Source organism: Pristis pectinata, chromosome 8, assembly GCF_009764475.1.
Source record: "Pristis pectinata isolate sPriPec2 chromosome 8, sPriPec2.1.pri, whole genome shotgun sequence".
Taxonomy (NCBI): Eukaryota; Metazoa; Chordata; class Chondrichthyes; order Rhinopristiformes; family Pristidae; genus Pristis; species Pristis pectinata.
In genome coordinates this window covers 17,620,569-17,643,416 of record NC_067412.1, presented here as the reverse complement: position 1 = coordinate 17,643,416, position 22,848 = coordinate 17,620,569, and the positions used below count along the sequence as shown (strand labels likewise).

The 22,848-nt window shown below is 37.7% G+C and overlaps 1 protein-coding gene across 2 annotated transcripts in view; it reads left to right on the top strand.

Moving 5' to 3' along the window:
- snx29 (sorting nexin 29) overlaps positions 1 to 22,848 on the top strand; it is a 423,313-nt gene that overhangs the window by 260,437 nt on the left and 140,028 nt on the right. For both annotated transcript variants that reach the window (XM_052021671.1, XM_052021672.1), the window contains exons 17-18: positions 4,333 to 4,388; positions 11,009 to 11,090. In XM_052021671.1, coding sequence (XP_051877631.1) covers positions 4,333 to 4,388; positions 11,009 to 11,090 — 138 coding nt within the window. The remainder of the gene's footprint in view (positions 1 to 4,332; positions 4,389 to 11,008; positions 11,091 to 22,848) is intronic.

The window sequence follows — 22,848 nt, the reverse complement described above, 5'->3', positions numbered from 1 at the left end:
TGCTTTGAAACCCTCTTTTATTATATGTTGTATGTACACAAATTTTAAAGAGTAGGAGTCTTCAAAATTTTGTATCAAAAACTACATTGTTTTTCAGGGATCTATGTTCCAAATACATCCAGCAGCTGATCACAGTTTTAATGTTCTAACTTTAGACGGCAGAACCTTTAAAACTCTTTCACGGGGGATGTCAGTGAATTAGTTGAGGACCTGTTTTGAAATGATAAAGTAATTGAATACTGTTATCACCTCAAAGATCAGTTATATTTAGAGAAATTTTTATTCTCATAGTGACAGCATAAATTTGTACATCCTCAGTTAAAGTTGAGGTTCCACATTCAATACTGTACAATAATGTTTGTAACCCCAATGTGAAATCAAATTATTCTATGTAATTGGAGAGGATTATTGTGTGAGGGAAGGAAAAATGGTCAAGAACTGGTTTTGCCTCATGAAGGTTGAATTGTAAAAGCTATTTAAAATAAGTGCAACCTTATCCATTCAAAATATTGGCAAAGTCAAGCACAATTAACTGTGAATCATTTCTGACATCCTGTTCAAGCACTTTTATTCAGGCCAAAGAACTGTGTTACTTATTGGACTGTATGCAGGCAGTGCAAAGAGGTTACTCTATTTAGAAGCTTTGTGAAAATTTCATTTTGTTTGGCAGTGCAGTCTGTCAGAGGGCAGGCACTGTCATTTCATTTTATGAAATGTCAGATCTTTTAAAATAGTGCTGTCCATATTTAAGAAGATTTAAATACATCAGGGGCACATTTAGGTAGATTTAAATACAACTGAGGCCTATTTAGCAACATTTAAATCTATTTTATGTTCATTCTTCTGCATATTTCATTAAAGGATAGCTGATGGGTAGAGCTGCTAAACAAATCTCAGCTGTTTCTGCTCAGTCAGACCATATGAAACATCATGCCCAAGGAAATATTTGAACAGGTTCTCTTCTGGCAGGAATCCATCATTGTTACTGCTGGAATCAGCGAGTTCTGATGTGCATTTCTAGTTATTGATGTGCATTTTTGTTTATTCATATACATCTGTTTGTTTGGAAGTATTAGTTGGAAAGTAGCATTTGTTTCAAACTGTAAGAAGGTGCTGTCGGATAATGGAACTTTTCTTCTGTAATCAACAACGAGGACCTGAAATTAGTTGACCAGGTTTCTAAGAACACAGGGCATCGGTGTCATTCTCATTAGAACAATTAACTTTAATCTCAGAGAATATAAATTATCGCCTTCACAGAACAGTTATATGATTTCTTGTACAGTGATGATAGGACATTTGATTGGTATTGAGAGAAAGCAATTTGATTAAATTTAGTTGGATTCAAGGGGAAAGGATAGAAACAGAGAATTTGTTTTGATTTGAATGTCTTGAGTGCATTTTGAAATTGTTATCTTCCAATATTTTTCAGTTTAGTGTTTTAAAATCCTATTGCATTTTTCAAATGATTAAGTTGATATAGTGGGATAGCAAGTGGGATTTATTTATGTTAGCTCCTATGTTTGCTTTTCTGTCTGCTGCCCATTTTATATTAACTCACTGATCGCCCTGTTAAAATATTGAAATTAATAGGGCTCCTGTAGTACTGTTCACAGCGATTCTGAGGATGTGTGATTGAGCATTGTAGCTGGAACAATTCAGAGAGATTGTTGATGCCCATTAATGTGTTCCTGTTTCGTTTGGAGACACTGACTGAAAAGTAGTTCTTGTTTCATACAAACTGTAAGGAAGGAACTTCTCAATACAGTAAAACTCCATTAATCCATCAGATTCAGGATGTTGGTGCCAGGTTGATCCAAGATTTTCTGGACTATTGGATGTTAATCCTCTCCACTCACCCCACCCCTCACCAATACACTTGTAATTCATTTTCTTTTAGATCTTATACAGTAGTCTCATATTTTCCATGAACCTGGCCAGTTTAAAAGGAGCATGGGAAACAGAACTTTAGTGAGTTTAAAGAGGGTGCAGGAAATGGGGTCACAGTGAATTTCAAAGCAGTGGAGGTATAAGTTTGAGGGAAGAGGGGAAAACGGGGCTCCCATGAGTTCCAAGGGGCTAGAGAATACAGGGCCCCAATTAAATTAAAGGGAGCTTGGGAAACATCACCTGATGAGCCACATGCTGAATCATTGAGTTTTTGGAACAATTAGAGAGCAAATTTAATCAGAGTTTTACCAAAAGTAGATAGAGAGAATGGACAAAACTGTGTTAAATGGCTTTCAGTGTAAGCACATACTGTATGTCTTAAAATTGAACCTAAATGGTTAGAAACGAGTTATTTCCAAAGTGATTAAAATCTGAAAGTTAGGATCAGCAGAGGTTCAAAGGTGGTCAGGCACAGAAAATAACCTAAAAGGCTAAAGCTAGAATGGTTTTGCTGCAATCACAGAGAGATGAATGTTTTGCTGTAATTACAGCAAATCTTGGAAAAATCACCCCTAAAGTACAAGCACAACTTCTGAGACCCCTTGTTTGAGTTTAAACCTCTGGTGACACAACAGCCCAGCCTTTGATGTTAAACTTCTGAAGCTAACGAGTCCCACTGTTTCCTCTATTTGCATCTAGAGGTTAGAGCCATAGCGTAATACAGCACCATTATAGGCTCTCCAGCCCAACAAGTCCATGCCAACCATGGTACCCATTCAGCTAGTCCCAATTTCCTGCGTTCAGCCTATATAACACTCTAAGCCCTGCCCCTCCATGTATCTATCCAAGTGCTTCTTAAATGATAAGATTGTACCTGCCTCAACCACTTCCACTGGTAGCTCGTTCCATACACTCACCATCCTCTGCATGAAAAAGTTGCCCCTCGGGTCGCTTTTAAATCTTTCTCCTCTCACCCTAAATCTATGCCCCCTAGTTTTGGACTCCCCTACCCTGGGGAAAAGACTGTTACCATCCATCTTATCTATGCCTCTCATAATTTTAAACATTTCTATAAGGTTGCCTCTCATTCTCCTACGTGCCAAGGAATAAAGACCTAGCCTGGCCAACATCTCCCTATAACTTAAGCCCTTTAGTCCTGGCAACATCCCCTTTAATCTTTTCTGCACACTTTCCAATTTAACCATGTCTTTCTATATAACAGGGTGAGCAAAACTGTACACAGTACCCCAAGTGTGGCCTCACTAATGACTTATACAATGCAACATAATATCCCAACTCCTATACTCAGTGCCCTGACTGATGAAGGCCAGCATGCTAAGTGCCCTTTACACCATCCTGTCTATCTGTGATGCCACTTGCAACAAACGATGCACTTGTACTCCTAGGTTGTGAAAGTTGGGTGGGGGGAAAAGAGGGGTGATGGTGCGGTAGTGGTTTTCCTGCACCACTTTGACTGTAAGCCGTCTCTCCTTTCTATCCCTGGTGCTTGCCATCCTCCTTGGTCAGGCATTGTCTGTACCCAAGTTGTCCAGAGCTTTGCATAGCCACCTCCTGTCTTGCTTAGATTGCAGAATCTAATCTAAGACTATGTTTGTCTCACAGATTAGATTCTCAAGGTTTATGCATATTAGTGTTGACTTGTGTGTTGATTATTTTCTCATGTCATGCCAGATGCTCAGTAATTTGTACTCTGTACACTCCTTTCATATCCATGCTTATTCCATTGCAGTAGCCCCCTGTGCAGACTATCCAATGATGCCTTGCACCTGCACCAAACTATTAACCAATTGTATTATACATTATCCTAAGCTTGGGTCTTTATAATCCCTAAAGGTAGAATTCTGGCGAACATTATGATTCCAGCAAGACCAGCAGCTGGAAGTTTACCACTCCAGGAAAACTAATAAAAACCTCCAGAAACAAGGGTATGCTTAGCTTGGCTTTACCAATTTATATCCAAGCTTCCTTGACCTAGACAGTTGGAATGCCCTCCATTAGGGAGAAATGGTCCTTCCCATTGGGGTAAACAGCTAATCTACAAAGGTGGTTTCCAAGGAGACACAAGAGACTGTAGATGCTGGAATTTGGATCATTGGAAGAACTCAGCGGGTCAGGCAGCCACTGGGAAACTAGAAACAGAGTTAACATTTCAGGTCAAAGACTCTTAATTAAGGATTTTATAGTTACTGTGAAATTTGAGTCAGCCACAGTAAATTATTTTGGTAGTATGTTGGGGGATAAATAATTTTTAGCTTTGTGAGCAATGCAATTCAGAAGAAAATCTTAAATGTGCCTTGCATGTGATATTTTAATGCCAGTCATGTTCAAAACATGAGAATGCAAATACTGAGATTCTACATTACAGACCATTTCAGTGAAGTATACATCAATAAAATTGAGAATGTTTTTTTTCATTAATAGGTACCTGGTGATCTAAGTCAAACTTCTGAGGATCAAAGTTTGTCGGATTTTGAAACGTAAGTCTTGACCTACAATATAATTCTTATGGCTTTTCATCTTGGAAAAAATTATAAACATTCTTATCAACAAAATGTTCAAATAATTAGTGTGAATTCTTTCTTGACCTTAGAGCAATCAACATTATGGATATCAATAGAAATATAATTTATAATTTTCATTGTGGTGCCCTGCCAATGGAGAATGCTCCAGTATCAGAGTGTACTGCCTTGAATTAAACAACAAATATTCAAAATAAAAACAAAAAGAGTGAGAAATACTTAGCATTTCATGCAGCATCTGTGGAAAGAGAAAACGTTTCAAGTCGAAGACCCTTCAACAGAACTAGGAAGGTCAGTTAGTTTTAAATTGCAGAAAGAAATCATTCCTCTCTGGATAAGACAAAGGGATTGTTGAGGCCTCACTTTGTGTATGGAGCACTCTGGTTGATTAATGAAGGGAGTTAGAAAGACAGGGAGAAAACACATGGAAGTTTTAAAGTCGTGAAATGCAGGTCAGGGCTGTTGCTGAAACCTGAAACTGAAAGGAGAATGCTGGAAGTGACCAGCAAATCAGGCATTGTCTGCCTGAGAAAAGTTGAGTTAATATCACAGTTGAATAACCTCAAAGTTGAACTGACCAGTTCTAATACAGAGAGAAAAAGTGAAATTGCTGAATTCATGTTGAGCCCTGAAAGCTTGCTTACTTACTCGAAGAGGGCCATTTGGTCATCTGGTTACCAGCAGAGCAATCCTATCAATCCCTTCACCCTCTGCTACTTCCTTGTAACCCTCCTACTTATTCTCTGTTCTGCATGTGCCGACTCCCTTTAATTCTTCTTCCACTTTACCTGCACTGGGATAGGTTAGGCTCAGAGCAGCAATAGCTTTCATTTACTGGGATGGCAGTGAAGCTGATTGATTCCTTGCACTCTGAAGTTGAGTAATCAAAGTACCAAGATTTCATTCCTTATAGAACTGCATCTGATTGCTTTCCCTGTGGAGCACAGACCTAAATTCATCTTCTGAACTTGGATAATCACACTATTCCTTGGAAGTTGTTTCATCCAATGTCATGTTTTGTGGCCTGTTTGACTCAGTTCGGTGACACATGAAATGTAAGGGAAAATAGTTGACTAGGTTGCACAAAATTCACAGTTTTCATTCCTGGTCCTTCATGCACTTGAAATATTAATGATGCCAGAGCCCAAATATATGTGTGGCAGCAGTAGTGTGCAACACACCCTACATCACCATTTTTGGGGGATATTTCAAAGTTTTGAGGCATGCTTCAGTCTCTGGCGGAATTTGCTTGTGGAACATGGTGGTCACCTTGGGTGGCTCTCCTTCGTTCTTGCCCAACTCTCTTGGGCTCCCTTCCTATCATTCCCACCCTTCCTGCTCTTGCTCTCCTGTCCAACCTGTCCACCCATCTTCCAAAGCTCTCCATCCTCAACCTGAAACTCCGAACCTGATTCCCAGCAGCTTCATTCCCAACCACCAATAGGTTAATTGAATCCATTCCCCCTCTGCCATTACTGTTGCAGCTGACTCACTCCACAACCCCGTGACCATTCTTGGATTTCCTGATTTCCGCTGGCAAGTGAGTGAAGGAAGGACCTTTCCAACTGCAAGATCTTGCCAGTATTGTGCAATGTCTTGGACCTTGTGTTCGTCTGAATTTGATGGGTGCTTGAATGCAATGTTAAACTACATGTTAAACTGACTGAACGAGTATCATTCATTTCTCGGCAACTTCTATTTCATCATCCATCTGTCTGAAATAATGCACATAAAGGCAGCAAAAGGATGTTCAAAAATACCAATACCAGTCATTCTTTTAAAAAAAAATTGAGTTCAAAAACATTCACTTACTTTTTAGTGCTGGCAGAAATTTGTCATTGCACTGGAGTGTATCCATTTTGAAGAAAATCTTTGGCAAATTTAGTTACAATCACAACAAAGTTCTATTACGTTATCACTGTCATTATATTGTGAAGTGTAAGCTGATATTGGATGTGTATGAATGTGAGAATGGTTGTTTAGCCTGAGCGTAAATCCTGATGCACCAAATTATGACATTAAAAATTAGCACATTGTAATTTCTACCTAATAAATCATAGTTCAACAAATACTCTTATAGCTTATTTTGCATGTGATGAAAAAATGTTGAAGAGCTCAGATTTTGGAGAATGATACTTTGCAGGAGAATGAAGAACGGCAGGGATAGTCACTGCATATAATCACTAGTAGAATCTTTTGTAATGTTGACAGTATAACTTAGATATGCCTTCAGAATAATACTGCACAAAGAGCACTTTAGATGGCTAACTTTTTGTTCACACCAGGACACCATTCAATTCAGTTAATAGAAAAGCAGCATTAAATGGTGCAGTAAATTTTATGAGCATGTACAGATTTGCTGCTCTATTACCTGACATATTCCATAATACCTCTTCTGGTTGGAATGATGCTTTCGGTTCAAGGCCTTTTCTTCGGTATTTTCCTGCTTAGTATTTGATGTGTCTGTGATGTAGCTCAGCATTGTTTTCAATTATTATTTCTTGACTCAGTTACTTTAAGTAATTGATGCCAATTTTCTTGCTTGTCAAGTTAAATTACTCAATTTTTAGCTTTTAATTTGAATCTTTTGGATTTTTTAAAAATCAACTCTTGTATTTTTTCCAAGTTGTCATGTTCAGATTGAATTCTTTATGGTAGATCAGCTCAGTCAAATCTTCCAGCTTGAGGTTCTCTAATTTGTATGCATTATCTTTGATACTTGTTTGTTTTTGGAGCAAGTTTCATATTCTTAACCATTTTTCCACACTTACCTTTTGCAGTTTCTCACCTCTCTCATTATTGACTATCTCATGTTTAACAATAATGGCTAAATACTGGGCCTTAGGTGGAGAATCCTGACCTGACCTGATAGTCATTGTGACCTGAGACATTTAAAATCAGTTGGAACGCACTTAAATACTCAAAAAGATTTAAAACTTAATTTAAAACAATTAAAAACAAATTTATTTAAAGGCATTTAACTGTTATAAATTGATTTAAAATCATCATTATTAATTAGAATATTTAAATATAGAAACCACTTCATGTTTTTTTCCATCCAGTTAGCAAGCTCATTCAAATGCTATCTACACAACCCATGGCTGGTGTGAGGCCAAGGGTCCAGATACCAATTGTATCTACCTCCTTGGCTCAGGGTGTTTATGCTCCTTCCCTGGACCCAGTGCTGTGTCCAGCAGCAGAATGAGAAGTCAGTTGAGCCAGCATCTGACTCCAGTGTGTTCATGACTTCTGCACTGCAATGCATAGTCAAGGAGATCAGAAATGCTGAACTGCTATAAGAATCTAGCACCAGATTTCTTCCAAATAGGAGGCATAAACCAAGCAATTTTTTCAACAATTAAAGGGCTTTTGTTCCTTTGAGCAAAAAATTAATTCTCATATCCAACATTGTCTTCCTTTTACTGATTTAAAGTATTATGCATTTACTAATCTGCAGGTATTTTTCTTTGATATAATTTTCAGAAATTAGGTGGGTAGCAGATGCTTTTTATGGTATTCCATTCACATTTTTGTGAATTTCTCTGTGTCCTAACTCATCATTAATCTGTCTGCATTTATCCCATTGTCAATCTCTCTCCTGTTTGCATCCTAGTTCCTTTCTGACCTCATCAGTTACGAAACTTTGTTTGGGATCCTATTGTATGGGATCTCAGTTGGAGCTCTCTTTTGCTCCAGCTGGTCATTTCAGGTCTCGTTTTGTATCTGTTATTTATATCTTTTCATATTTAATGTATTTATTCATATCACTTGTTATTTATCATTTTACGTACTTTCCACTTGCTATGTTGACTTGTGAAACTTCATCAATCTCAGCCTGATTGATACGAGGATTTCCAGCAAATTTCACTGTATTGCTACAAGTGTAGTACTCCCGTCTAAAATGGGTTTCCTATGGTGTTCCATCATTTCTTGCAGGATACATGAACTCAAGTACAGTGCATAAATTTCATGGCATTGTAATGTATTCAGTTCGTCCACCTCCATTGCCATTCTCATTACATTCTTTCATGTCCGGTCATTTTACACAATTTATTGTTTCAATCCAAGAGTGTTTTATTGATGGGTTTCACTGCATCACTATTTTCAGGTTGCATTACCTCTAGTACGTTATGTCACATTTTATGTTTTACTTCACACGTACGATACTTCACACAGTTTCTGCCAGCTCCAGCTTCCATTACATCTCTGATACCACTCCCCACCAACCGCCTTCTTTAATTTAACTGAAGATTCACTGATTTTTCTTTCTCTGTCCTTCGTTCTGAATTCTTCTTGCTTTGTATTAATTGTTTTATAGAAGCAGGCAAAACATTTCCAGACCACCTGCACCAGCATCTGGTACTGAGTGCAAGTAGCAGCTCTTTTGTAATGTTTTCTCTTTTGGAAGATCATCTTGGGTCAGCTTAGTAACCTTCAGCACTGTTTAGGACCAGAGGTGTAGAAAATCCAGTGGATATCCCATCACCAACTTCTGGCTGCTTGTTGCTTAATATTGTAATCATTTTCTTTTGTGGAAGTAAAATCTTTTCAATAATGGGCAACAAGTAGTTGGAAGTTATTGGTGGGATATCTATTGGATTCTCTACACTTCTGGTCCAAAACAGTGCTATATTTCAAACTATCACCACAGATATTTAAATTGTGCTTAGCCCACTGCTCTACTTTCTCTACACTCATGACTGTGTGGCTAGGCACAGCTCAAATGCCAACTATAAATTCACCGATGACACCGCTGCTGTTGGCAGAACCTCAGATGGTGATGAGGAGGCGTACAGGAGTGAGATAGATTGGCTGGTTGAGTGGTGTCACAGCAACAACCTTGCACTCAACGTCAGCAAGACCAAGAAGTTGATTGTGGACTTCAGGAAGGGGAAGTCGGGAGAACACACACCAGTCTTCATTGAGGGGTCAGCGCTGGAAAGGGTGAGCAGCCTCAAGTTCCTGTGCGTCAACATCTCAGATGATCTATCTTGGGCTCAACACATTGATGCAATCAGGAAGAAGGCATGCCAGCAGCTCTAGTTCATTAGGAGTTTGAGGAGATTTGGTATGCCACCAAAGACTCTTGCAAATTTCTACAGATATGCAGTGGAGAGCATTCTGACTGATTGCACCGCTGCCTGGTATGGAGGCTCCAATATGCAGGATCGAAAGAGGTTGCAGAGGGTTGTAGACTCAGCCAGCTCCATCATGGACACAAGCCTCTCCACCATCGAGGACATCTTCAAGAGGCAGTGCCTCAAGAAGGCGGCATCCATCATTAAGGACTCTCACCACCTGGGACATGTTCTCTTCATGTTACTGCCATCGGGGAGGAGGTACAGGTGCCTGAAGACCCACACTCAATGTTTCAGGAACAGCTTCTTCCCCCCACCATCAGATTTCTGAACGGTCCATGAACACTACTTTGTTATTCCTCTTTTGCACAATTTATTTATTTTTGTAACTTATAGTAATTTTTATGTCTTTATATCTTGCACTGTAATGCTGCCACGAAACAACAAATTTCACGACATATGTCAGTGATATAAACCTGATTCTGATTCTGAATCCTGATTCTGATCAACCACGCACAATGATACACCACTTATGTTTAAAAATAATACTCCAGATGCAACTGAGAAAAACTGTCTATTAAGTGTAGGTATTTTCATGGATAGTGCTTCTACATTATCATTAGCAACATGTGTGTTCTCTGGTGATTAATTTCCATGTTGAAAGATTTAACTATTTTTCTATTTCTATATTTCTAAATCTATTTCTATTTGTGGTGTGATTGAAGGACAACCTTTCATATTTTGCAACTTTATTACATTGATAACTCCAATATTTCCTACAGCAGGATTACAGTTTCTGTCAGTCTCAGAAATTCTCCTTGCTCAGAGTATTGTGTTGAAAAAATTTGGAAACAATAAATGCTCTTAAGAGAGCTGACAAATTGAAGTGCTGGCACTTCAGGCAATAGTTCTACTTAAAAATTATGAATACAAAATAGCTGCAAGCTGCTTTAGATGAAATATTATGAGAAATGAACATCAGTTTCTACTATAAATATGCTGATTTTATTACAGATGACTTAGGAACTATAAGAAATAGTCAATTTCTGGGAGATTTAAAATACTGGATTTCCTTTTATTTACTTCTATTTGATGCACATGCATTAATTCCATCTCAACCTGTAAATTCAAGTGAAAGGACAATCCCTGTTCTTTTAGCAACATGAACACTAATGGCGCTATCTAAAGTCTCTGCTGTTTATCTGTCTTCACAGAATGTTTTAATTTCAACTCTGTAATGTGCAACATTTTGGATGCTTGCTGGAAGTGCCATGTTAGAAACTTTGCACATAAATCAGTTAATTAATGAATTGAGGAAAGTGTTGATGAGGCTGTCTTACCTAGCCAGCTGCCATATATAGAGATTGCAGTCCCGTCCTCTGGAGATTCTCTTAAAATGTACTAAATGAACTGCATCCTTTGATTACTTTGCCTCTAAGTTGTTTTGTAGATTCAATGCTTTCCCTTGAAATTCACTGTTGATTACTTTGTGTCTGTCAGGGCTCACTGTGCACTGATAAATGTCTGGATTCCAACGGTGTTTCTGCGTGGACGAGCTGCTAATGCTTTTCATGTGTATCAGGTATGAGTCAAAGATTCAAGCACTGAGAAAAATGCAATGTAGTATGTTATTTTCCAAGCTTATAAGATCGACAACATGTTCTTTCCTTTCATAATTCCAGAAAGAATTCCTTTCACATCCTCTTTCTGCTACTTAAAAATAGCTACAATCTGAATCACAAATGTATTTTGTAAGCGCATATTGTTTCATGACAGTGAATTTAAGAAAAGCCATTTGGTTCATTAAGTTTCTGGTTGCACAAACAATCTATTCTATCGTGCATTCTATTCTCTTGACTAAATGACTGAAAGGAAAATTATTCAAAATTGCTTTGTGCAGTCAGAAAAAGTGCAAGTACTTAATTACATTCACATCTTTCCAACCTTGATTCCACTGACCATCTGAGCTTTTGAAACAGGAAGCACTGTGATGCCCAGCCTCTGTTCATCTTCAAATAGTATTGTCTCCAGTTCTGTGGGCTACAAGATGCTTCTCCACCTCCTAATTGATACACAGGTTAATTTTAAACTAATATGGCTTAATAATGGTCATGCTCTGTAATTTAGATAAACAACATTTTGTTTTAGAAATTGTACTCCTCCACCTTCATCATTTCTCCATTGGAAGTAAGCTTGCATTTCTGAATTCCTGTGCTACAAGTTAGAGTTCAGAGACCTGAGTCATCCCAGTGACTTTTCACTGATCTCTGTCCAAAACATCAATGTCCTTTTGAATAGATTTAATGAGATTTTAATAAAGTGAAGTACCGTTATGCTTATCTTAATAATGCTCATGCTTGCTGTTGAAGTTATCTCATTCAGTCCAATTTCTCTGCTCTTTCTCTGTGCGTTTTTCTCAGCATTTTTTGTCCTCAAAATGCGACTTGTAATGAATAACTTAATGTTTGCACCCCAAAAGGGTTAAGTTCCTCTTTACAGCCACAGAGATAAAGAGAAATTAATATCTTACTGAGCCAATAATTCTTACTGTTTTCCACAAAGATCAGGGTCAATGAGTAATTTCAAACATACAGTATTCCCTCAAGGCTGTATTTTTGGGCACACAGAGGGGAGAACTCTGTAAAGAAAATAAATAGCCAGTACTAGAGGGTGTAGATTTAAGGTAAGAAGGGTGAAATTTAAAGGAGATTTGTGAAGCAAGTATTTTTACACAGAGTGGTACGTGCCTGAAACACACTGCCAGGGAAAGTGGTAGAAGCAGATATGATAACCAGATTTTAAGAGGCATTTAGATGGACACGTGAACAGGCAGGGGATAGAAGGATATAGACCATGTGCAAGCAGATGGGAATTGTTTAAATTGGTATCATGGTCAGCACAGATATTGTGGGCCAAAGGCTTGTTCCTGTGCTGTATTGTTCTAATGTTCCAGATGCAGCCTCACCATTATTATGTAGAAAGTTAGCATTTTTAAATTAAAATGAATTTCATTTGAATTATAATTAGTAGCATTTGATTAAATATGTTGATAACTGCTACATGTGGAACAGAATTTCTCAACACAAATCCTTTGAAAATACTGATCTTGTGAATGGACATTTCGGCTGAAGTTATTTTTTTGATTTAATTTTGTTATTTAGGTCTATTTACATCTCTTTTAATCTATTTTGCTTCAAAATACATTTTGCTGGGCAATTTTGCCATAAAGAATTACTGGTGGACACCTGTTTTACCCTGATTGGGTTCTCAGATTTCCATTGCCAGTTTACAATATAGGATACTTTAGATATGTCGCTTGATGGGGGGAATGAGTGATTGAAAAATTACATGGAATCCAGGTTCATTTCAAGATCCAAAGGTTTGTAATATAAGTATTGTTATATAAACTTCACCAGTAGAGAGAAGTTGTGCGCACGTCCATTCAACTTCTCTACAGAATGAGGGAAAACATCTATTATTATATTAACAATTGATTACACACATTACATGCACATCTAACCAGGTGTTTAATAAGGTATAAGGGAATGGTTTAACTCTTATGGACAAATGATGGACAGCTCTGGGTCATCCTATGATGCTTACCAGAAACCCTATTCACTATCTCTGAACTGGAACAATGGCTCTCATATTCAGTGACCTTGGGTGTATCCAGTTCAAACTGCTTCAGTACTGATAAGCAAAGGCCCAACTCATCAGTTCTGTCAATGAGACCACCGAAATGGAATGTATTCATCCCATTATGCCTTGTCAGTTCACTATTTCGTAACATGGTACACCATTATTCTCCATTTTGCATTACTTCTTGTCCAGCTGTTGCAATGCTGCTTTTGCTCTGGCCACCTCGAACATGCACTCATGGACAGTTGCAGGAAACTTTTAGAAATGGAAATTTTGATAAGAAAATTAACATGGGAATGAATTAGAATGAAAATAATTGCAAGTGAAATGGTGGCAGATGTAAAGAATTTCTTTAAAGTTGAGATATCTAACTTTTATCCCAGTAACTTTGAAACCTTCACAGAATTTCCTGGACAATATTTTACAACACCGTTGTTATCAGCAAGGCCTTGCTGGTGCAAAGGTGAGATTTTCCAATCATTCATGATGTTGAACAGGAAATTGTAGACAAAGCACCTGCAGTCCACTGGTAAACCACATAACTTAAATGTTACATTTTTCTCAAAAAATTCCAATGGGCAAGCCTGACTACTGTCTTCAAAGAAAGATTATTTCCCTAAAGTCTGGTTAACTGTGCTTTATTTTGAAATGACGACTGCACCCACTTTTTCTGTAACACTGTATTCTGCATTCTGTTATTGCTTTTCACTCTGTACTACCTTGACGTAGTTATGTTTGGAATGGTGTGTCTGGCATGCAAAACAAAGTGTTTCACTGTATCCTGGTACATATGACAATAATAAACCAATGAACAATTCTCCCATGGTGAATTTTAGAACAGTATTGTTACTGGGTGTGAAAAGTAAAGAATTGGTGAAAATGTTGGTGAACTTTACTAAAGTTAATTTGCAAGCGTTACCCCATATTTAGAAGTAGATTTACCTTTCTGGTATGTGTGGGAACCTCTTTGTTACATGGGAGTTGTGGTCCCCAGTTTTGTTTCAAACTTACTTATTTTCAACCATTTTTTGCTCTCAAGCCTCAGATTCTCTTTGTGCTCTTGGAGTAACTGGGAGGCGAGAGTCATGCAGACTTAAGCATGTTTACTCTGAAGCTTGTGTGGTCATTTGGAGAGCAGCTGCCATCATTCTAATGAGGGGGAATTTAAATAATTAATTAGAGTACATTTGAACCATTCAACTCATCAGTTCTGTCAATGAGACCACCGAAATGGAATGTATTCAAGATTCAGCCCCCCCATCCCTAATCTTAAACATCACATTTTCGAGGATTTCACTTCTTTTAAACAATTGTAGTAATGATTATTTTTTCCCCATTAGGCAACTTCAAAAGATCAAATTCGGCTAGAAAGCACTGTTGACAATGTAACTGGATGAATGTTAAATTTGTTAGCTTGGTGTTGTTCTCTTCTATTCATTCTTTTAATTAAGGCTTGTTTACTCATTAATAAATTATTAAACAACCCAAAATCCTGTGTTGGTGCACGCTATTTGTCTACAGTGTTGCTGCACTGTTTTACTTAAGCATTTATCATTATAAATTTCTGCATCAGTTTCACAAACTGTAAATGGTTAGAGAAACTTAACCTATTTTACAGGGTTGGGCTTGAGCTGGATATTTTACATTTCACTGGATTTTGCTTTCCATTAACTTGTTTCTATAATGTCATTTCAAGCTTCATGATCAAACAGCAAATGGCAATCCTATTGTTCACTGATTTAGTAGCCAGTAATATACTACTTGAATTTTTTTTATGGTTTTATATTTAAAATATCTAAAACCTCAGTTATTCAAAATATTATTGAAACAAAAATGTTTGATAAAAAGAAAATTTAAGCATTTGAAAGATATATATCCTTTTTGGCCTTCAATACTTCACCTCCATGTTCCTGTCTGTCACATGGCCTGTTAGTCTTGCATCATCAAAGCTACACTTCAAGACTTCAGTGTTAGTACTTGTGTTAAGATACCAATGTTGACAGTGTTGTAAAAAATAAACAGAAGTACAGTTCACTCTTCTGAAAACTCATGATTTTTTAAATTGCACAACCATGTCTTGGTGTGTGCTATGTTGTTCTACCCAGGATTCTTGTGATCCTTGAGAATTCAAGGATGGGTAAAGCATGAGTTGTGCAATTGAGGTGACAAAGACCAATGGCCGATAATCTGATGTGTTCTTCTCTGGATGCTTGCAGTTCCAGTTTGAAAATTTATTCATAATCTTTAATAGTTAAAATTTTGGAAGAGTGCAACATATACAAGTGGAGAAAACCAAAAATAAAATTGCTGATGCGAGGAATCTGAAATCAACATGGAAAATGCTGGAACTACTCAGCAGGTCAGGTAGCACATTGTGGAGAGAGAAACAAAGTTTGTTTCAAGTTATTGACTGATCATTAGAATAGGAAATTTTACAAAAAGGGGTTTTGAGCAAGTGTAGAGCAATAGGAAATATAACTTGAGAGAAGATCTGTGATAGGAGAGATTAAGTGGCAAAAGGAATGATGGTATAGTAAAAACAGCATGCTCAGAACTTTTGTGATGCCAGACTGGCAGACATTCTGAACTGTTGGATCTTATTGCTACAAATGCTCCAAAACACTTTTAATTCACTTTTTTTTTACACGTTACACAGCAGAACAATTTTCCAGAGTACCTGCTAAGTTTCAATAGTAATTGCATTGAAATTATTGAACTCCTGTGCTAAATCTGGAAGGATATCTAAAATGCCCTCTCAAGAGATGAGAAGCTGTTCCTTGAACTTGACTGACTACTTAAGTTGAGCTTAATTTAGAATCATTTCCATTAAATTAAGCCAAAGTCAAAAAATGCTGGAAACAAAAACAGGTGAAGTGTTTCAAGTGGATAACCTTTAATCAGAATCATTAAACCAAGTTCTGTCCTTCACCCTCTTCCATCTAATTTACATTATAAGTCATTATATTACTTATTGCCACTTAACAGTGCAACACACATATGAACCTTGTTCATTGTGGACTAGAATATGCAAGCAACATCTTTTTTGGAAAAGACAACAGGTTTATATCTTAAGATGAGCATTTGAAGAAATTTGTTGTACTAAATTTAGTTTAAATGACTGTATGGAATGTTGAAAAACTGTTGAAGAACTATTAAGAATGAGCTGTTTATCAAGGAAAATGATCATTTGTGGGTTCAATTAAAGCCTCTTTTCTAGAGTTAAAATAAAAATTTAACCTTCTGTTATCATAAATAGTGGCTGGAAGTTCAAGATCTAGATATGACTGTCATATGTGGTCCTGATGCAGTTGATATAGTTATGTTGAAAGTTCACTGGGCTGGAGTTAGCTGGACCCAGGACCACTACACATCTGGGATTAATGTAGGACTCGTGTAAATGGGTGTCATAGAGTATACAGCACAGAGACAGGCCCTTTGGCCCAACTGGTCCATGCTGATGAATGATGGTTGCTCCGGACTTGGTGGGCCAAAGGGCCGGGTTCCATGCTGCATCACTCTATGACTTTACTCTCCTAGTCCAGATGCAGAGAGCCAATTTCACAGGCACTTTGCAAACACAAGTCAGATGGTGAGGTCTCAGCTGTGATTAGGCCCCGTGCTTCAAGTGGTGTTGACGATTGGTCCCATCCCTGACGGACTTTGAAAGAAGGCAAAGCTGGGGTTGAGCCTTCCTTCTGTCAAAACTCAAGGATTTCAACAGTTTTTACACATCTATGAAATCCAGAGCTATTTAAATCCTATTTACATTTAAGTGAATGATTTAAAAACATTTAAAAAAAATCTCCAAAATCACAGAACTAATTTGAAATACTAAGCTAAAATAATTTTTAAAATAATCTATTTTCCACTTCTACAGAACAGGGTGTAGAGCTTGCAAAGGTCTGGAAGGACATGAGTGTGTGGAGGGACTTAAAGCTGAAGATTTTACATTTAATTTGTTGGGGTGAGGGTCCAATGATTAAATGGTGGTGGTGGATGTGAAAATTAGTGTGGAACAACATACAATCAGCAGGGAAGTATGTTTGGAGGTTATGAAGGGAGGAAAATAACAAAGACTACTGGAGTAGTTGAGCCAAAAACATACAGTAAGGTACCTAGATTAAGAGTTGAATGGGAAGGGATCCTCAGAGGAAAAATGTCAGCCTCATGGATGAAATGAGGTTGGAAAGAATAAAGGAGAAAAAATACTATTCGAAGAGGGTGATGACAGGAGGTCTTGGGAAGAGGCAGATGAAGAGAAGGTGACAGGCAGTTAAACAAGTAACTGCAGCTTTTAATAATAAGAAAGTCCATGAGGCTTCTCTGTAGGAATTTGTAAAAGGAGGTGGTATAGGGGAGACAAAGAGATGGTTAATCATGGAATAAAGGAGAGATATTTGAAAGAGCTGTTACGTGTGGAATATGTTGGCTCTAGAGTTTTCTGTAAGGCACAGATTAATCCCTTTGAAGTGAGTACTGTCAATCATTCATGATCAGAGGTACAATACTGTGAGCATAAGTAAATGGAATGCTGATTAAAAAGGAAAACACACATTGTGCCTGTTTCAAACACATGCAAAAGCCCTTTTCGATTGACAATTCAGCTTAATTTTAGAACAAAACATTATTTGGCTGGATTGAAGTGACAGTGCTTGCCACTAACTTCAAACTAAATTGCTTACAAGGATAAAGTGATTTCCTGCTTTTCAGTGATGGTTCCTGTCAGGCATCAGTTTGAGGCTCCTGGGAATCCATCACCAGCGATGTCATCAAGCTGGATCAGGCTGCAAACAGGGAAGAACAAAGCACAATTATCAGCTAATATTTTATGTACTTTCCCAAGCACAAAGTAATTTTAATGACATGTACATAAGATTAAAGTAGAAGTTAAAATATCATAAATATTTTAAATTTTTTTTATTTTAAAATCCATTGCAATTGGAAATACATATTTATTAATCTTTCAGTATATGGGTGTTGTTGGTAAGCATTTATTTTCTGTCCCTAATTACACTTGAGATGGTAACGGTGAACTGCTGTCTTGAATCATTTTTAGCAAAGGAACTCCCAGCATGCTGCAGGTTGGAAGTCCAGGATTTAGACCCAGCAATGATGAAGGGCCATTGATTTATTTCCCAGTTGGGATGGTGTAACTTGAAGAGGATTGTGCAGGTGGTGGTGTTCTTCTCGATGGTGGGGTTGAAGGTTTGGAAGGTGCTGCTGGAGTAGCCAAGGCAGGTACCTGCAGTTCATTTTGTAGATTAGTTTTTTAGGACCAGAGACTTTGAGTGGTAAATATGACTTAGTATGTCATTTAAGAACTCATGCAAAACTGTAACATATCCAGGATATTTTCCTGTTTTGTCAATTTAACCAATTTCCTTTGTGGTGGAAATGGCTGCAAAACCTCACAGCCTGTGCAAGAAGGTTGAATTATTAACAGTGGTCTTGAGACTTCTCTGTTAAAATTAAATGCCTGCAGACATTTTAAAGTTTTTATTGGTTTCACAAAATATTGTCAGTGAACATTAAAATGTTTGCTTGCCCTACATATGCAGAATCAAAGCCAGTATCTTAATTCCCATTGTAATAAATTCCTGTGCCTAATTCATTGATCCATATTATCTGGTCACTACCTTGTAGTTTTAACTGCCTTTTCTCATCTTCAGCTGTTGCTTCATTCTCCTTCCTGCATTACTCTCCTTACTCTGTCCTCCCAGTCTTGACTCAACCTCTCCAGGTTCTGAGGTAGCTGATGAGGTCAATGTGGGACCCACAGAATTGGCACGGGGGCAGGGGGGCAAGCAAGTTAGCAGCTTGAAAGGTGGTTCACTGTGGGCTCCTGTGTGATCCTGAGAAATGGATTCACTGTTCCCAATTCCACAAATGCTTCTGCTTTAATTTAAGTGGACGTGGACCAAGGATTCACACATGATTGGGGATATATCACATTTCTTTAAGGTGATTTTTAAGAGACTCTTAGATAGACACATGAATGACAGAGAAATGGAGGGCTATGTGTGAGGGAAGGGTTAGATAGATCTTAGAGCAGGACAAAATATCTGCACAACATTGTGGGCCAAAGGGTCTGTACTGTGCTGTAATGTTCTGTGTGTGATTTTGAAAACATCCTTGAAGTATTCCTTCTTTCCACTTGGTATTCTTTTCCTGTGACTGAGCTTGGAATAGATTTTGTTTTGGGCATCAGATGTAAGGCATGTGAACAGTGTAGAAGTGTAATATGTGCTTCACTGTTATAGATGTTGGTCAGCAAGAGGACTCTGTTGGTTCACTTATCCTGTCAGTGGATTTGGAAGATTTTGTAGATGCAGTGCAAGTGATACCTCTCTCCCAGTTTCAAATGCCAGCTGCAGGTAGTTCATGACACAGAATCGTACAGGAAGGCAGGGATCCTTGCTGTTCAGTAAATCATGAGCCTTGTGCCCGGTTTGAAGTCTTAATCTTCAACCAGTCTTTTCCTCTGTTGGCTAAAGATGTGCAGTGCATTGAAGATTATGTTCAATTTCATCATTGATCTCAGCCTTCATTGAGACATGACTCCCGAGGTAGCTACAGTGGGGTCTCCCTGCAGTTTTCTATAAGGCCGACTTTCCCTCAAATCCAAATAGAAGCAAGCTTTTATTCCTGGGGGGAGAAAAAAGGAATTTTCAGAACTTTTAGAAATTGTAAAAACTGATCCCTAAAATTCAATGAAGTATTTTCAATTACACTTCAGTGACTTTAAATTATTCCCTTCTCCATCTGTCAGTGTTGCATCAAGATAGAGTTAGTGCAAGATTCCTAACTTGGCTGGCTGTTAAACTGCCTGGGGAAGAATTTCTGGGGTTTAATGACTATATATGGATGACAGGTGCAGGAAAAATGTGTGCTTTTCCTTTATCAGCATTTATTCTTTGCCTGATTAACACATCTGAATTTCAGATGATTGCACCTGACTGCTTATAAAGAGAGTACACCAGTGAAAATTGTATACAATTGAGTACAAAGACCTACGCACTCAGAGTTTTTGATCTTATTATGTTCCTGAAATGCATATGGTATACTTCCAAAAAAAAAATCTGTGACCGTAGCTTCAAAGCTAGTATTTAGGTGGCAGGTGTCTTAAAGAAATAAGACAAATTTGTTAAGAGATATTTTTGGCCTCTGAATAAAAACAGGTTTTTTAACACTTCTATCAGTGGTGTGTTTTATACAGTGGTGTGTGTTATCTCCTTTGGTGGGGTGATTTAGTTGGAGGTCTTGAAGGCTCAACAGCCAAAAGTTTGTTTGATAGCTGGCAAAGATATTTGGTTAGCCTCCTCTAAAGAACTGACTGCTTTGCCAGAAAAGACCAGGAATCCTCTGCCCAAGCAATAACTCCATTCCATAATCAATCTTCACAGTGAAAACCTGCACCATGAATACAGTACATTATGTCTTTTCATCGACATTTGTGCAACATCCACAAGTTCCTTCTTATCTACTCTACTTGTCACATCCTCAGAAAACATATTTAAGTGTGAAATTCAATTTCCCTTTCACAAAACCATGCTGACTGACTAATCATATGATTTTCTCAGTGTCCTGTTATCACAGTCTCATTAATGGATTTCACCATTTTCCCAACAACTTGTATCAGGTGATTAATCTGTTACTCCACGTTTTATCATTCCCTCCATCCTTAAATGTTTCCCATCTTCTAGTCAACTGGGACTGTTACAAATTTTTGAAAGATCACTACTAATCTTGCAAAATAATGATCATAATCATAATTAAGAAAGTGTTGTAATAAAATAGCCCTTTATGTTCTGGCTACAGCTCCTATCTTAGAGCAAATTGTCAGATAATATGTTTGACTGAGGAGTACATTAATCCAGTGGTGTATAACAATCACCCATCCTGTGAGTTTTCAATGTACATGGAGCGCTGATTGCTGTTACAAGAGAGACCATTGTTATTAGGTTTAATGGAAGTGGAAGAGAAATTTCCATTAAGTAGTTTTAATAATTTTATTGTAGCCTGTCATTACATCATGAATTTATTGTAGAGTTAGTTCTAAAGCATATTCAGTGTATTATACCAAGCTTGTGGTTTTGCAGCTGAAGATATTTATTTTAATTCTGTACATTTAAGTTTATAATTTCAAAAAGGTATTAGAGATGATATTGTGTTTTGGAACCCAGCAAGAAGTAAGGTTATACTAGATTTAGTTTGAGAGGGAGAAGGGAGAATCATAACTAGTATGTAAGGTTTAATAAAGCAAAATTGAAATAGAAGGGAAATGACTACAATAACTAATTGCAAGAAGTGGCAAGTTTTCAAACAAGTTCCAGCTACAATACAAAATCAGGACTTAACCCTCATAGGGGTATCTATGCTCTTATATCTGCTTGTTTGTGTTTAACCCATAAAAAATGATAAACTAAAAGAAAACAATGAAAATCCAGAAGATTGGGAGAGCTTTAAAAATAACAAAGAAATACAAAGATAGTCATTTGGTTCAAAAAAGATGTCTCGGCTAAAGTCAAAGTTTAATAAATAAGTGAAGAATAAGAGGATGGTAAAGGTAGATGTGGATTGATTTAAGGTAGATGGAGGAGCTATCATAATAAGATGTCAATACTCTTAAAGTAGTGCCAAAAAGCAGATATTAAGAAAATATATCATTATTAGATGTAGGACGATGATGTTTCTCTAGTCCCTGGCTTTCACAACAAGAAGATCAGTCTCCAAACACTGGATAAGACATTAAAGAAGGAGATGAGGAGAAATTTCTTTACTCATGACTGGTGAATCAGTAGAGCTCGCTGCCACAGAAGTCTGGAATACCGCATCACTGAATATATTTAAAAAGGATCCAGGTGGATTTCTGGACATGAAAGCCATCAAATAATATGTGGAGAGAGCATGAATATGGCATTGAGATAGAGGATATCATGATTATATTGAATGGAGGAGCAGATTAAAAAGGTTGGATGACCTGCTCTAACACCTATTTTCTTTGTTTCTATCTGGTTCCATCTACCCTCCATGTCTCCCTGAATTGTTCTCATTATCACCTTCCTTCCTTATCAGATTCCAGCACTTAGGAGCCTTTGTGTCCCCATTTATCCCCTCCAGCCTGTCTCCACTTTCACCCCTCCCCCCACCCTGCTCCACCTGCCTCTTTTATTTTCCTTGTCTGCTTCCACCTATCACCTACCTGCCTCTGTCTCCCACTCCATCCCTCCCCCCAATCTGGCTCCATCTTCCCATCATCCTTCACCTCTCTTTGGTCCATCTATCACCTACTGGCCCCTGTCTCAGCCATCCCCTTCTCCTCTTTATACCAGCTATCTGCCCTCTCCTCTCCCAGCCCTGATGCAGGGCCTCGACCCGAAACTTCGACAATTCCTCCCACGGATGCTGCTCGACCCACTGAGTTCCTTCAGCATTTTGTTTTTTTTATTTTTTTGCATAATAAGTGTAGTGCTGCCTCAGTTACTCAGAACTTTGATCACATCTGTCTGACACATAAACTTGGTTTGTATTGTTTTAACTTGGTTTGATAAAAGTAGATGCATGCATTTTCCCTGGTAGATGAGCCAAAATAAAATGGCATAATCTTAATTTGAAAATTGTACCATTAAGGAGTGAAATTGAGAAATATATGTTGATACAAAGGACAGTAGAAATCCATATTTCTCTCTTTTTAAGTGTTG